This window comes from Pelobates fuscus, chromosome 3 (assembly GCF_036172605.1).
Source record: "Pelobates fuscus isolate aPelFus1 chromosome 3, aPelFus1.pri, whole genome shotgun sequence".
NCBI lineage: Eukaryota > Metazoa > Chordata > Amphibia > Anura > Pelobatidae > Pelobates > Pelobates fuscus.
The window spans coordinates 318,014,793-318,032,699 of record NC_086319.1 but is presented as its reverse complement, the minus strand read 5'-3'; the positions used below and the strand labels follow the sequence as shown (position 1 = coordinate 318,032,699).

The 17,907-nt window shown below is 39.4% G+C and overlaps 1 protein-coding gene across 1 annotated transcript in view; it reads right to left on the bottom strand.

The window, feature by feature from the left end:
* Positions 1–14,544: 14,544 nt before the first annotated feature.
* ABHD17C (abhydrolase domain containing 17C, depalmitoylase) overlaps positions 14,545–17,907 on the bottom strand; it is a 47,197-nt gene continuing 43,834 nt past the window's right edge. The window contains exon 3 of the mRNA XM_063448905.1: positions 14,545–16,133. Coding sequence (XP_063304975.1) covers positions 15,914–16,133 — 220 coding nt within the window. The 3' untranslated portion in view covers positions 14,545–15,913. The remainder of the gene's footprint in view (positions 16,134–17,907) is intronic.

The following is a 17,907-nucleotide window of genomic DNA, read 5'->3' as shown; positions in this document are numbered from 1 at the left end:
TCTATGATGGCCAACACACTGGTATGTCATGGGGTAACAGCACAGATAAATCGCCTTAAATTCTAAAAGGTGCTGAAAACCACTTCTGTTTGGAGAACAGCTGCTGGACAAATGCAAGGCTCGGAGCTACATGACATTGCAGTAACCCCTTTAGCATGACAAAAATAAACACTCACCCTCTGCAATTTGGTATCCCCCAATTCCTCTATGTTTTTGTAAGTCAAGCAATATGGAGATTGTCGGCTGTGTGTAGGGATCACCAGGATCATATGGGGAATAGTCCATTGTACCTTCTTGTAAAAATACAGCTTTGAACACCAAGGATTAAATAACGAGAAACAGCTGCTACAGATGGCACTGATTTATATTAACAGGGCCATTTATATTCTATAACATCGGAGAATCAGAAGAAATCTGCAGGATAATGGCGAATCAATTAAACATTGTGAACCTAGTCCTCCATATGTAAAAGATTTGACGTTCCAGATGTTGTTGGTCTGTATAACGGAGCCTGTGCCATGAGATATTTGTTGTGACATACGTGTTAGTTGCATAATAATCAAATAACAGTGTGTGTTGATACAAAATTGAAACTGCTCAATAGGATGCTCCAGGAAATATAAATGGGCCCAATAAACTGCTGTGCCAAGGCGTAACACGACTGACAGTAATCAGCCACGGAGTTCACAGGTGGTCTAGAGTTACTGACACGGCTATTTGCCTTTGCAGATGCTGCATCATAGGCACCGAGACTAGATTTTTTTTTTTTTTTAAATGTACTGCTATCTCCTGTTCTTTTTACCCAGTTTAATCCTTAAGTAAAATATAACATCTGACGCTCAATTAAATACTCTTAGAAAATATAATCCTTACATCAGGGATGAAGTAAATCCTATGAATAATTCCATGTGTGTTGTATTCCATTTTCTCAAAGAATTATTATTTTTGTTTTTTTAAATGATTTATTTTCAGGATTTCCCCCCTCCCTCCCCTGCTACAACTGCAGTACAGATCAGGTCTACAAATCAAGTCAATGAATGGCAAAGCATATAAACAGTGACTACACTGTTAATCGATTTGGGAGAGACCTATAGGAGGCGTGTCAGTAATGTGACTTGCAGGTGTGTGTCTGCTTGGTGTGACGGCTGGGCATTTCCTCTCACAGATGCATGTTCGAAGTGCTGTTAAGGTGGCCTACACATGAGCTCAATGCCTAGAGTACAGTTTGCACAGCACTTAAATGCACAATTTTGCACCGGCCATGTGCTTTCTTTAATTCCCCAGATGGGGCACATCAGGACAGAACCTCGCATATGGAATAAAAACTTTTTTATTTTATTTTTTTGAATTTGACAATTTTTATTCATTTTTTCATTTTGTCATTTGATAACGTAAAACATAATTCAGTGGGGTACAGAAAAGAAGGGAGTGGGGAAAGTTTGTAGGTCTTACATCTTAAGCACATTGCAAATAGGGTGGGGTACAGAAAATGAAAAAAGGGGGAGGGGACCTGTTTTGTTTCAACATTTTGGTCGCAGCAGTGTTTATTTGCACAACGTCTTGAGCGGTCATAATTTCTCAGTGAGTCGTGTGTTTTAAGTTTGTTTTGGCTTTGTGTTTTGAGGGTAGCGTTGGTTTTATGTAGCAATACGTGTATGCCACCTTGCTGCGTTGTTCGCTGGATGAGATGCTGTTTGGGATTTTGGTACGTGTGCGATGGTCAGTGAGTGGCCTTAATTGGTCTGGTTAAGGTGGGGGGGAAGGGAGGTAGGGAACAGATAGTTGCAGTGGGGATGCAGATGTCATTGTGGTTGAGTTCTGGGTTTGATTCTGCCTGGTTCGGCAGAGGTGGGTATAAGTATTATTGCCTCCAGTTGGGAGGTCGTAGGTGCGTATCTGTAATTACATACATAATACATAGTTACATAGCTGAAAAGAGACTTGCGTCCATCAAGTTCAGCCTTCCTCACATTTGTTTTTTGCTGTTGATCCAAAAGAAGGCAAAAAAACCCAGTTTGAAGCACTTCCAATTTTGCAACAAGCTAGGAAAAAAAATTCCTTCTTGACCCCAGAATGGCAGTCAGATTTATCCTTGGATCAAGCAGTTATTACCCTACATTGAAAGATTATATCCTTGAATATTCTGTTTTTGCAAGTAATATTTGCCTAATTGTCACTTTGAATAGGCTTGTGTTTGTCCCAGATTTCCCATGCTATGGACCAGTATGAGGTTTTTTGTTGTGTGCCGCTTGCCATATTTTCGTAGGTTTTGTTTGTGTCTATAACATTAGCACATTGGGTGATGGTGGGGGGTGAAGTTTGTTTCCACTTTCTGCTGATGACGGTTAATGCCGCTATGATAATGTGGTAAGCTAGGTATCTCTGGTATTTTTTCGGGGTGTGTGGTAGCAAGAGGAGCAAAAAGGTCTCGGGCCGGTGTGGTAGTCTCACGTTGGTGCATTTGGTTGTTAGGTCCGCCACTTGTTGCCAGTACTGTTGGAGCTCTGGGCATTGCCACCATATGTGCATCATGGTGCCTCTGTCTTTTTGGCATCTCCAGCATGTGTCGGACGTGTTGGGGAAAATGTGTTTAAGGCGTGTGGGGACCAGATACCATCTGAAACTTTTTTATTTTTTTTTTCAATTCTTTATTTTATTGGTGCAAAGTGTGAACAGCCAAATTTGCACTGCCACAATAGCTGGTGCAAGCGAATATGTATACATATAACATCATTAGTATGACATTGAAAAACATTGCACATTTTTTATAATCAGAACAGGAAACATGTTAAAGGTTAAACAAGCTTGTGCGATTCGATATGCTGATAGACTGAGTTAGTGATTGATTACCTATGTATGAGTTTACTCGCCAAAGTCGTGCGTTAACCTAGATTTTCGTGAGATAGGTAAAATGAAGCATGCTTAGTTAGTATAAGATACATTGGGTGAACTGTGTGTGTGATAATATGCTAAGAGAGACTGTGTATCTTTACAGTAGTTGGTCATGTTGAGAGAGGACATGAGTAGGCCCATGTAGCTGTGTTTGGAACCACCTGATTGGCTAGCGCTTAATGAAGTGTGGCATGACTCCTATACAACTTTTTTTATTTTTTAATACATGTATTTCATAATGCATTACAAATCTACCTACATTGTGATAGATGAATTGCTAGCATAATGAACAGATAAATGTTTATTCAGTGTACAGGATTTAAGCGTATTTGTCCACAATGGACATGGTTCAATCAGAGAACGACATACAAGCATCCACATGCTAAAACTGAGTCACATGTATTGCACACATATCTAGATGAAATATTTAGGTAAGTATTAAAGAAACATACACCTGGAGGCTGCAGAAGGGCTAGGAACAGCGGTCAGCAGATCCCAGGTAAGACGCCAAACTCTAAAATGGTTTGACGCTATACTTTACCTACTTTGGAAGTGTCGAATCACTGCTGGCTCTTTAACTACTACAGCACACTGTAGTGGTTATGGTGCTTGGAGTGTTCCTTTAATCAAGCTGTAGCTACTGGACAGAACTGTTTAGTTCAACAGAGAACCACACTGAAATCATACAGGGGAACCTTATGCTAGTCTTAGGAACTAAACTGCCAGTTTCATAAAGCCTTTATAGTTCACTTTTGGGAATCCTCGACTAACCATGTCAGATGCCTTTTCAGTATATATTGGCAGGACTAGGGAATTTCCAGATTTGTTTGCTCCATATATTGCATGCTTCCGTGTCTTAGCAATTGTTCTCCGTCCTGTGATTTATCAGGATGGCCTATTGCAGAAATAGGAAATCAGCTAATATCCCAAAACATATGTTGGTACTCCAATTAATCATTAAAGGACCACTCGCTAGGGTGCTTTCTGTGTATGGATTATCCCTTCTTAATAGCAATTTATAAAAGTGTATATTACAGTGTAAAATCAACACTTTAATAATTATATTACGAAACACATAGATTTTGGGCCTAGCTGAAATCCCATCACACTACGACAGGCTTTAAAACGTCGATTTGGCTGCAGCTTTCTTAGTCATTTGAAAACACAAATTTCCCCCATGCAGTTGTTTCAGGAAAAATGATTTGGACAAGCCAAAAAGAAAAGTGGGTCAATTAATGTACCTGTACTGCTAAATATGGACAGAAAATAAATATGTATATATGCTGCAGAACACTGATAATGGCAATGTCATGCCATTTGGTTCAAAGTTCAAGTGAGAAGTAACCCAGAGAAAAGAAAAAAGGAGGTGCAGCAAAAAAAAAAAAAAAAATATATATATTTTTTAAAATCTTGACACAGTTATCAACATTATTCAGTAACGTGAGAATAAGGCCATAGTAGCCAAACTGGAAACATAGTTACATAGCTAAAAAGAGACTTGCGTCCATCAAGTTCAGCCTTCCTCACATATGTTTTTGCTGTTGATCCAAAAGAAGGCAAAAAACCCAGTCTGAAGCTCTTCCAATTTTGCAACAAACTGGGGAAAAAATCCTTCTTGACCCCAAAATAGCAGTCAGATGTCTCCTTGGATCAAGCAGCTATTACCCCACTAATTAGAAATTATATGTATGTATGTATGTTATGTTTTTGCAAGTATTTATCCAATTGCAGTTTAAACATCTGTATTGACACTGATAAAACCACCTCTTCAGGCAAAGAATTCCATATCCTTATTGTTCTTACTGTAAAAAAAAAAACCTTTACTTTGCCTTAGATGAAATCTCCTTTCTTCAAGCCTAAATGTGTGACCTCGTGTCCTATGTATAGCCCCGTTTATGAATAGATTTCCAGATAATGGTTTGTACTGGCCCCGAATATATTTGTATAATGTCATATCCCCTCTGAGGTGCCGTTTTTCCAAACTAAAGAGATTTACATTTTTTTTACCTTTCTTCATAACTAAAATGCTCCATTCCTTTTATCAATTTTGTAGCTCGTCTCTGCACTTTTTCTAGTGCCATGATATCCTTCTTTTGAACAGGTGCCCAAAATTGCACAGTATATTCAAGGTGTGGTCTTACCAGCGATTTATAATGAGGCAAAATTATATATATATATATATATATATTTTATTCTTTATTTTTCTTAGTGCATAGAGTAACATGTTTGCTTGTGATGCCACGACAGCATGACAAACATATAGCAAAATCACAGGTAAATACAGTGTCGTGACAAATGAGGAATTGCACATTTTTATGGTTTAAGTAAACAGGTTGAATCATAAGTCTGGGCTTAGGACCTGAGAGACTACAGGAGGAACAATGTATATAATAGCATATGATAAACAAGCTTGATGAATTGTGGAAGATACTGACATTCTGTCCAGGCATATACCTATATGTTTCTAGTGCAGGCTAACTAAAGGTCCAAGCTTAGATCCTGAGAGGGTGCAAGGGTAAGAGAAAACAGTGCTAGCAATCAAGAGTATCAACTATATGGTAGTTGGTTTTAAGGCTAAACAAAGTGAGTCAACATGTTAGAGGCAGATAGCTAGCTGTGTGTAAGGTACATCATGCTATGGTGATTCCCCAGGGGGTCCCCTCTACAAAGGAAGGTAGTAGGACAAAAACATTCACCCTATACCACATTTCGTTCGAGCAATGTCCCGGTCTGTACTGGAGCGTACCGGGTTTTGAGTCCCAAGTTTGAGGCTGTGCTTTTCGGTTGTCAGGAATTTGGGTTTCCATGGCTGGCGAGGTTTGATGCAGGGTTGGGGTCCGCTCTTTGGCGGTTTCCACCTCCGTGCTGTTGATAGCTTCGATGGGCTCTGCTGCTTGCGAGCCGTCCATGTTAGAGCCTTCGTCCTGGGTGCGTGCTGCTGCGCTTTCTGGCGCTTGTGTGAGGTATTGTAGATGTTGGCGGTTGGCCAGGAGCTGACCGGTGGCGCCCTCACGCTCCGGGCTTTTAGCAGGGCCGGCATCCTGTGGCCATGGACTCGGGGACTTTTGAAGGCTGGGTCCTTCCCTTTTGGGACTGGTCTGGAGACCCTGGTGTTGGTGGCGTGCCATCGTTGGCAGGTGGGTCTCCGCCTGCGTGGTCGATGCCCCGGGGTTAATCCCCTGGTGGCCCTCGGCTCGGATGGGCTGGTATGGAGATACTTGGACTGATTTTTCATGGCTTTGCCCGAAGGCAGCCTGGTCCCACTCCGTTCTATGTCGCCTTGTTGGACCTCTGTGCGTCCGTTCTCCAGCAGCTTTGTTTGCTCTGCCTCGTGTCGGGCCGTTATCTGTGCCCAGAAGACCTCAAACAGCTTGTCTAGACGGGTAGTGATAGAGTGTTGTGTGTTGGGGCTTTGTTGTGAAGGCCCAGAATTTCCATGAGACTGCTTATCCGCCATTTTGATGTGGCGGGCTGCCTGCAAGTTTGGTGCGTGGATGGGGCTGATGTTCACTTTTAGGGTCCGCTGGGGCTTGCCAGTCGAGACGATTGGGACCCGGATAACCCCCACCGGTCCTGAGGGGGGGGGACAGCCATTCGCTGTGGGTGCTGCGTGTGCAGCAGCCTCTCCCTTGCCCTGGTTGGTATAGGCCCCAGGCTTCAGCTTGGTCATTCCGGCGGGTTTTCTGGGCATGTGAGGTATCTCCCTGTTCGCCAGTGTCTGCGGAGCAAGTTGTGGTGAATTGGGGTTCAGGATTATTTAGTTTGCCCCCGGATTTAGTCAATAATTGGCCCTAGGCCCAGGAGCTCTTGGATTGTGCGTCTGCACAGCTTCACAGTCAGGCCACGCCCCCCCAAAATTATATTTTCATCCCGAGAATTTATGCCCCTATTTATACATGACAAAACCTTACTGGCTTTAGCAAATGCAGATTGACATTGCATATTGCTGCCTAATTTGTTGTCTATAACAATTCCCAAATCCTTCTAGTATGTGGTTATCCCTAATTCACTACCATTTAGGGTGGAAGTTGATTGTGCATTCTTGACCCTGAGATAGATGAGTTAGATCCTTTTTTCCCAGTTCATCTATTTAGGCCATCCATTTAAAATTCACTTTCAATTCTCACTTTAGTGAATAACAGTGTATGGCTGTCCCCCAACCACCAATCCTCTCTGCTTTATTTGGTGCCACAGACGGAAAACCGATTTACAAACAAAACTGTTCATCTATTGTCTGTCATGATTTGCCTATATAACATTTTGGAGTTATAGAATTCGTTAGAACCGCCAATTGCACAAATTGTAATTTGTTTGAAACCAAATGCACAAGAATAGTTAATAAACTTTGGGTCAATCGACCACATGGTATTTTATAAAGAATGTAGCTTATATCTAATATTAAATTAAAAGAGCATGGTCCGACCAGGGCAGGGAGCCTACGTTTGCATTCCTTAACAATTTTCCAGAGTACCGGATTTTACCAATATAACTTTAATGCATGAGTATGATAAATGGCTTTTGGAATAATATAAATATACTCTAGCTTCACGATAAAGAGACTGCCAAATAGAATTGATTTTTAACCAAAAATTCCAGACATGCTTTGAATATAGCCCTTAGTTCTTTTTACAGAAAGCTTTGGCAAGTTTGCAGCCACAATGTGAAGTTTCATTAGTAATAGTTACCTGAAGGATCATTTTGTAATTGTATGTGATGATATCAGGACCACACAATGTGCTAGTGGTATCTCAAAGCACATAGGCATACAATTTAAAAGCTCACTCCAAGCAGCATGACCACTTCCATGATCTGATGTGGTCATGGTGCCTGGAGACCTAATGTGGAGCATTTCGCTCTGAAAACGCTGCACATACAGAGAATTCATTGCAAAAGTTCATGCACACCCGTGACATTCATTGGCTGAGAGCAGTCCGCTAACTCTCTGTCTAATAAATGACAAGTGGAACAGTTTTTGACATCTGCAGAGACGTGTCATCCAGCAAGAACGGAGCCGCGAAGCCCGGCGCAAAGCCAGGTAAGAGAGGACAGAGGTTTGCTCTATTTCTGGGGCAGAGAAGAAAAAATAACATCACTGAAGCTACTGGTAAATTTGCTGCAAATAGATTTAAGGGAATCTATAGAGTTAGGAATGCAAAAACGTATTGGTAACATTATAGTGCCCTCTGGTCTCTCCCTAGCGGCATACAGTCAATGCTTTCCTATGGGGATTTCACTGATGCTGGATGTCCTCATGCAGGACGTGAAGATGTCTAGCGTTATTTAGTTTCTTTAAAATTGCAATATTTTACATTGTACAACTAAGGGCAATAGGAACATTGCACCCAGACTGCTTCAATGAGATGAAGATATTAGTGTTCCTGGAGGCTGGGGAGAGGAGGACAGAGGGTGATTTAAAAATCGGTTCTAATTTATCTAATTTAGGAGTATAAAAATGTAGTCTGAAAGGAGTCACCTTTATTCTTTGTATAATCAGACAGATGTTTGCACCTACAGTTGCATACCAGTAACTAGGAATACTGAGAGAGTTTTTTCTGCACTAAAGTCGTGGGAGAGTCAAAGATTCATAAATGCAAAACTTGCTGAAAAGTTGCAAAAGTAATATAAATAGTTGAAAAAGCAGTCACACCTGTAATTCCTACCAGAAATCACGCAGACTATTCACCTGCACTTGCTAAGTTGGAGGCGCCCGGTTGAAGGAAAAAGAGGAGTGGATTTCTACAATTTTATTTTATTTCTTTCACACCCCACAAATATATATTTGCTAAACATACATAAACAATATACTAAAAATACTGGAGAGTGACAATTCCTTTTTAATACTTGAACACAAAAGTACATGTTTAACTTCTTTGATCTCCTACACAATGTTAATTGACACTCTTACATAAGAATACAACATTAAACGATCACTAAAGATACCACGACCTCAGTGAAGTGGTCATAGTAGAGTGGCACTTTCGATTTAACCCAGCCATGTAAAGTATTGTCGTTTGGTAGATACAGTGATGCATACATTGCAGGGTTAAGAGGCGCTTCTGACTATTAGCACATCATTGGAGGAGTGCAGCAATAGGCACGCGTGTCCTTTTCCTCCCCAACGCGCTGAAAAAATAATGAGCCTGTGAGAAGTGGCCGGAGGTGGATTGAGAGATTGCAGGGACTGGATCTTTGCGCTGAAAAAAGAAAAATGTGAATAAATTCCTCTCTCCCTCGCGCCCCCCCCCCCCCCCCTTAAATAAATTTAAAAAAAAAAAAAAATTGATTGGGGGAGGAGGGGGAGCAAATTAGGTAAAAGACAGATAACACTATAGCAAGGGTAGGCAACATTTGGCATTCCAGATATTGTGGACTACATCTCCCCTGATGTTTTGCCAGCATTATGGGAGAAGTAGATATGGTCCACAACACATGGAGTGTCCATGGTTGCCTACCTCTGCACTATAGTGTTAGGAATGCAGGTCTGTAATATCCTCTATACTTGGATTTGTTAGAAATGGACACACATTCAATACATCAAACTCCATTAAACCAGGGCTTAACATTGCACAAGTCCTACATCACTAGCAAGCATTAACAAAGCAACGCCTAATAATAGGTTCAGGTTTATTTGACCTTTTATCAAGCCTGATAAAGGCTCGTACAGAGCTGAAATGTTTTTTTGTTTTTCCCTAATAAATCTACATTTAACCTTATGCGGGTGCCCGGTTGGAAGAGTTTAGTTATCTCAGATATCCAAAGCACAGCTTTCTGAATTTATATATGTGTGCTTCCCTGTTCTCCATTCTACTTTGTTTTAAAAGTTACTTGCCACTGGAAGACTGGAGGGTCCATGGCGTACTCACCAGGGTGAATTGTTCGCTCACCAATGGCTAGAGTCACATATAAATTTTAAGCCCTGCAGTAAACCAGACTAAAATTACCAACACAAAAATATATACCCCAAAGGGATATATACAAAAAGGGGGTATCAAATACACACAGAGAAATGTTAAAGGAAAATACAACCTGAAAATCAGGATAGACATGAATACATTATGGAATCTAACAAAGAAAATAAAGAGACTGAATATGGTGAAGTACATAATGTTGCCACCAAAGAATCCAGGAGGTAGAGAACTTGCAAGATCACTGGATAAAATGGGCCTCAGGGTGTATCAGGATGGCTGGTGTCTTCCAAAACTGCTCCTCAAAGAATATAAAAAAAAAAAAAAAAAAAGGAACAAATAGTGCACTAGATATATATATAAAAAAAAATACAAATTTAATTAAAGTTTGCACTTACACACAGAGAACTAACAGGCTTATCTCCACTTGCAAAGTGGATCAATGAGAAGTTTTCCGATCCTTGGATATAAAATGCTGTTCACTGGACAGCCATACAGAGAAAATACATAATACATAAAATAAAAAGTCTGGAAGAATCAGCTTATCCAACACGTTTCGCCCCAATGGACTTCCTCATGGATATATGTTTCTTCATGCTTGCCCCGGTTTAAATAGAGGTCCGCTGTAGATTTTCAGGCGATCTCAATCCATCGCATGCTTTCCAATTGTGGACCACAATGTGGCACCAAAATGGCCACATGTGTTCCTCTGTGGAATGCTAACTGGAACTTCCTGTTGACAACTAGATCAGTATAACAGTGCTTACACACAAAGCTAGTTTAGCACTGTATAAAATCCATAGCGAACTATATACAAAGAGGAACATCATATACACTGATATATAGAAAGATGGGGTGTCTGTTAGTACAGGGACAAAAAATATATATAATAGCATAGTAAATTGACATGAATAAGTAGAATCAAATGCAATGATAGAAGGGAAGTTATGATGGTGTTAAAGCGAAGAAAATAAAGATATAGTGCAAAATCAATTATATTAATAATGAACTATAAATAAGGAGAATGAGCTAAATAAAAATTTGGAAATGAACATAAAAATAAACATCCTCTGTGTATTTGATAACCCCCCCCCCCTTTTTTTTATATATATATCCCTTTGGGGTATATATTTGTGTTGGTACACTTTTCAAAGGTGGTTTACACTAACTCCACGTGTGTTATATAGCAACTATATTTCTACACTGACTAAATGTCAAGAGAGAAGTCCCAGGTCCAACCACAGCGTACTAGATACTTGCAGGAGTTATGGTGAAAAAGTGCCCCCTTACATCTCTGTGGTGAGTCCTTTCTAAGTTCAGCTCTTCAGAAGAGCTCCTTTTGATTGTTGGGAACCAAGTTGTGAGTATTCAACAACAAATCTGTTAGCTGCACTAGCAAAGATCTTAGATGAATATTATGGTAGGGTTCTAAGTTAGAAAACCCTATGAATCCTTATTTTACTTGAAAGAGTTAAGGCATCAAAAAAAAATGATATACCAATCTATGCATAGATCAAAAAAAAAAGCCAGCAATTAAACCATATTTACCTTACCTTCTTTACCAACACAAGCAGCAGGTATGCAATGTAGCAGCCATATTGTCAGTTTTAACAACTCTACGAAGACTGGAGTATAAAGTTAAAAGTCTAAAAACTTTTGCAAAATGTGCGTGTTTTTATAAAGTACTTGTATTTAGTGTAAAGTGCACTTTTAGCTCGTCACATGTCTCAGATATCATTATCTGTAAAGAGTGAACACTGTTATTTGCTTAAAGTATACCATCATGTATTTGACTCCTCTAGCATCCAAGTGCTTGAGGATTATAGGCTTTAGACACAGATAATGGCTCTTCTCATTAGTTGGAAATATCACAAATATGTGTGCGATTGTAATGACAGACAGACTGGACCTCTGAGCCAAGCGCTAAGTGAATTCCATTTATACGGGGTGTCAGGGTGGGTGCGTGGCAAATCCTGTCAGTAGCAGGCATAAAAAGGGTATTTTTTTCCCCATCCTCCTGTAACACTTTAAATGCCAGAACAGCAAAGAGGCTAGTGCTTTTGATTAATGTTGCTGAATTGTACAATATGCTTATTTCACAAGATTATATAAAATACACATGGTGATCACCTGGAAAATTTGTCTACATTTTTTTTTTTTTTTTTTTTTTTTTTAAGGTCAAGTAAATTTTGCAAGATTCAGCAAAATGCTGTATAGTTGTAAAGGAAGAGTAATCTCCAATGGGATATGTCTATTCCATTTGTTTTACACAGCGAATACTGCACTTACAGCTTTGCGCCAATTTAAAGATCAGAACACTGATAAATCCCCCAATGGTTTCTCCAGTCAACTAGCTGATTAACCCGTAAAAATAGAACACAAGGCGAGAATTTTAACAGGTGGAAATATGTTGCTATTAAAATAGATTTGAGCTAGTACAGATCACCATGCAATAAAGCTATAAACTCAGTCACTAATATACAATTCCCAAATCAATCCTAAAGAACATTTTTTGTCAATATCCTCAAATTAACAGAAACATAGAATGTGGTGGCAGATAAGAACCATTCAACCCATTTAGTTTGCAAAAACTCCTAAATACTTTCATTAGCCCCTGGCCTTATGCCTATCCCACGCATGCTTAAACTCCTTCACTGTGTTAACCTCTACCACTTCAGCTGAAAGACTATTCCATGTATCCACTACCCTCTCAGTAAACTAATACTTCCTGATGGGCTAATTACAGAAAACCCTAAATCCTGAACTCTCTGTGTTCCTTAAAGGACCACTATAGGCACAGAGACTACTTCAGCTCAATGAAGTGGTCTGGGTGCCAGGTCCATCTAGGGTTAACCCTACAGCTGCAAACATAGCAGTTTCAGATAAACTGCTATACATACCCATTAGGGTTAAACCAGCCGCTAGTGGCTGTCTCATTGACAGCCGCTAGAGGCGCTTCCCACTGTGATTTTCACAGTGAGAAGACGCTGCCGTCCATAGGAAAGCATTGAGAAATGCTTTCCTATGGACTGATTGAATGCGCGCGAGAGTGTTTTTAGTGAAAGGTACGTGATTAACCCCTTAACCCCTCTTGAGCCCGGCGGGAGGGGGACCTAATGACCCTATAGTGCCAGGAAAACAAGTTTGTTTTCCTGGCACTATAGTGGTCTTTTAAGAACAGCAATTTAAAAAAAAAAAAAAAAAAAAAAAAAATCTGATCTGAGGCAAGGGAGGGGGTTACACAATCTCTAAGGAAGGAGTAAGCAACTTTTGCCAGTATTATGGTAGCTGTAGTCTACAACAGTGCCAGAGGTTGACTACACTGGATCTAAGATTTACCAAGTGGTATTCAGAGCTATTTGGGAAAGAATAAAATTGCAACACTGCTTAATTCCCCATGTTTAACATGCTATACCACTTAAATGTTTTGCTTATGTGAACTGAAAACCTTTAAGGACGTTTCAAATTGACGGATTGCTTTTCGTTGCTGGGAAAGCAATCAGCAGTGGCCTTAATTGCAAATGTCTTTAAAAAAAAAAATAATAAAAAAAAATGGATTTCCTGTTATATACAAAAATCTGCATAAACCCAATAGATGGTGCCTTCGCTTTCATGTGCTATGAAGTCTACAATATCGCAGGACTGCTAGCGTTTAGTGTCACGTTCACATATCTCCACACCCCACCACAAAAAAAAATAATTAATTGTACTATAATCAATATATGTGACCCAGTTGTCACAAATACATTCCAAAGAATATAAACATGATACAGCCTTCCTTTCTGATAACAAAATCCAACCAATAGCAATGGATAGCTAAAGATTAAAAATATGAATAATCAAACTGTACATTAACCACATTTTGAAACCAGGAAGTTGCTTGATTAGGTTTTATTTGTTCTTATATTTGAGTTTAGAAAGATCCATAATGCAGTTGTAATTAATTATTTTGTATAAGACAAGTGTATGCTAAGAGTATTTTCTTGAGGTTTAGTGAAATATCCACAACCCTTCACATTTCAGTGGTCCACATAACCTTTTTGATGCCCATGTGTCTAAGATCTCCTTAACCAAACACTCCATGCACCAGAACTGGTACTGCCTGCTGTGATGGATAAGGTACCAGAAGTGATCTCCTTTCAAAGGGCTGGGAAAGCCTCATGGCATCGGCTAAGTGCTTTCAATAAATGCGAACAAAATCTTTTAACAAAACCGACATCTGGCTTCTCTAGCTCGGACAAGACTGGAAGGAGGGCAAGTGCATGGCGGTACCCAGGTACGTGACACACTGTGCTAAAATAGTTTCACATATTATGCTAAGACAATGCCAGGAAACTCCTGATACCATATCGATTACAGCAAGCTCTACTGGTTACGGTGCTTGGAGAGCTGGTTTAATATGATCTTGAACAATCTCAAACAATGAAAGAATGTCTACATTGGCTTCCAGATTCTGCTGCTCGAAAAGATTAAATGCAGCACAGGTGTCCAGTGGGACTCAGGTAAGTGTGAAACTATGATGAAAATGTTCGGCAGATTATGCAGGGACAAAGGTAAGGCATTCCTGAAATCCAAGCCACAAATCCAGGCTCTAGTGGTTATGGTGCTTAGAGTGTTCTTAAAAAAAAAAAAATCTGCACAACCGAGGTTTCTGTTTGGTAGGTTCTACAGATGTATTGATTTTTAGTTTTTTACACCAGAGTCTACTGTATATAGTATAAAAATGTAAAAACACAAGAGACGACACTTTTTCCTTTCCATGCATTCTTTATTCCAACATATTACTGTCCTCAAGCAACAAGAAATAAATCATAATATATTGTGTTCATTTTACAAAAAGAAAGTCCAGACTCGTCATATATTTCATGGCTGCAAACCTTTTTCTGCAACAGGGCAGTCAAGTAAGGTATCCTAGAACCCATCTGACAGCAGAAAAGATTGCCTCTCCTGCCATAAGGTTAACGCACCGCGTTTATCTCTCTTCTGGTAGGACTGGGTCTACAGGCCCACCAATTAGTGTTAGCTTGAAGAGTTTCATTTGTGCCTTTCCAGTGTTAAAGAAGGAAAAAAAAGTCAAGAACTAAAATGATTAGTTTACAATTTTCTCCATAAATGTTTATATACCACTCTTGTCTTTGGAAACATTATAAAAAACCATTTGATAGAAAAAACAACGGAGGGATAAAAACCATAACAAAAGACTTAGTTGTTTAAAAAAACAGAGCAGTCATTTATCATGTACTGGACAAAAATAAACAGAAAAAAACAGAAAGGTTCTAGTGTTGAAATGACTTGAAAGAAATGTATTCGGAATGCATTATGGAATAATAATTTCAGGGGACATCGGGTGTGCAATGCTGGGGTTAGAGCATTTTCTAATACACTAACATTTATTTTAACAATACATTTTATTTATAATTAGATCCCATTAGAGGGAATTCAAAATATCTGCTGAATAGATTTTGAAAACATTGATCTGTAAGTTGATGATTCCATCCATTTCTGTTTTCAAAAATCACATTGACTATCTTGAAATAATTTATTGTGGATAAATATATTTATCATGAGACCCCCCTAAGGGATAAAGATATTTCTAAAGACAGGATCCATCACAATACCACATCTAAACAGGTTACCAAACAAGCAAAACTCCTCAATTCATAAAATAAAAAGGAACGGAAAAAAAGATCAGTCAGTCAGTGATGAACAAAAGGATTATCTGCTGTGATCGTATGTCAGATCCAAAAGAGCATTTATAAAGCCAGCTGGTCCAGAGCTGTAGTGGTGAGACTGACTGGCAGTAGAAGATTCAATTACTTCAAAATTGTGTTGTGTAAACAAGTTTCAGAATATAAACAGTGCTCCAGAAAAAAACAAACCCAGAGGTTCCAGGATCTTGAAAAGGCTGGGATTAAATTACAGCAGCTGATTAATCATTGAAAAAATAAAAAAAAAATAAAAGACAGGTGCAACTGGATCCTTGGCCAGACTAATCCAACCCACAGGAGGATACTTGTGGGCAGTGTTAGGAGATGCCCAGCACCTTAGTGGACATGTCTTCTCAGACTAGTCGCTTCTGCCATTCACAGTAACTGAGGTAAGACCATAGGAAGCTCTCAGGAATTGGGTAGCTCATGGGCTATGAACTGCTTTAGTCTCTCTAGATACTGCGCGTACAGCTCTATGTCATTGTGCCCTGCTCCTTCCACCCACAAAGGCTCCACGGCTCGTGGGCAGCGCTCATACATGGCCAAACCATGTGAAAAATCAATAACTTCGTCTTCTGTTCCGTGAATAATCAGCACAGGAGATGTAACCTTGGAGATTTTGTCAATGCTGCAAAAAGAAAAAAAAAAAAAAAACGTATTAAGAAAACATATATACACACAAATTATCAAATAGAAAATCTAGAATCATTTAAAAGTTTAGAAACCAGACAAAGCCATCATGGACACAAACAAAGTATATATCACATATCATTACTTTTTATTTTAATTCATTTATTACTGCCTTACAGTGCCCACTTCTGTGTGTGTGTGCGCGCATGTGTGTATCTATAGAAATAATTTATTTAATTTTTACTTTTTTTTGCCATTTATTTTTATATACAACAATTTATTCTGTCTACCTACTCCAAGAGCTTTATAAATAAATAAATAATGAAAAAAAAAATTCCCACTTTGGGGCTATTTACTTCAGAAATACCAGCCTGATGACATTGTACAGTGTCCATTTGTCCCTTTGGAGGAAAACAAGACCAAAATATAGACAGATTTATTTTGTGCACTATTTTCGTCTAAGCAGACACAATGTTAAAATGTTAAATGTGTGTATAGTATTGTAAATAGGTGCATAACAACGTACACAAAGTCACAAGGGCGAGAAAGATGAGAGAATCACAAAATAGCACGCAAGAGAAAGATGAAAAGCATTGTTTCAAATCTGCTACATCCCAGAGGAAAGAATGACCCCCCCCCCCCCCCCCGTGCCACAAGAAAGGCAAACTCTTAGAGATGGCTTTATGATAAGGCCCTTGCAAATCGTTCATAGTATTAGTTTAATTTCAAATATTTAAATGATTTAAGTGCATGAAGAAAGAAAACAAGATTACTGCCATAGATAAACAGCATCAAACTTCACCATTAACATTCTTCTAAAATTAAAAACTGCTGCAATAGCCGAGTGCAATGTACCAAGATACAAATCGGATGATAAAGGTCTATAAAAACAAAACAAAACATAAAAAAAACCCAACAATTACTCAGAATTTTTGGCGTATCTCTCCAACAGTAAATGGGTTAATAGTGACAGTGGCAGCTTAAGAAGAGCATCCACCCTCTCCCTCTCCTTCTCCCCCCACTCCCCCACAGGTGGGAATATGCCAGAGCTGCAAACATCAGTGGTGCCAACGTTGCCATCACCATGCTAGAACATATACACAACAAGATCCAGTAATCTTTATATTTTGAGTTGTTTATTTAAAGAGGATATTCCTTCCACTGGTTTCTTAAACAAACCAGCCAAACAATATTTGCATTTTGTGAAAGTTGGAAGCTTTCCCTTGGCTATGTCTGCTTCCGAGTTCTGGGGAAGCCAATATTTAAACAGCACATTATGAGGACAGTGCGCCCACAGCTGCAGCATTTGCACCTACCAAACTCTGGACACATTGTCCAGTTTCAATTCAGCACTATTTAGCATCTGTGTCACATGACATAAATCTTAACATTATGCAGTTGATTTCAGCTACAAAATGTATTGTTTTCCACCTTCTGCTGGATTCAACATTGCAATGTGAAAAGCTATCAGGGTTAGCCCAAGCACCCAAAATACTGAAGTGGTCATGAAGAGGTCATATGCTGCAAAGTTCCTGAATGTGCAACGTTTCAGGGTGTTCCAGGCTGCCTCATGTTAATTTTGTACGTATTCACTCTCAGCCAGTGAATGAATGACTGATCAGCATAGCTGCAGATGTTATTTAGTTGCCATTCACTGAGATTTGGAACCTGGTAGGAACCAGGTAAGTGTCAAACTGCAGTAAAATGGTTGGTCTGCTTATTGGGGGGAGGGGGGCTGCTCCGTTGTACCCCATGTCATCACCATAACCACT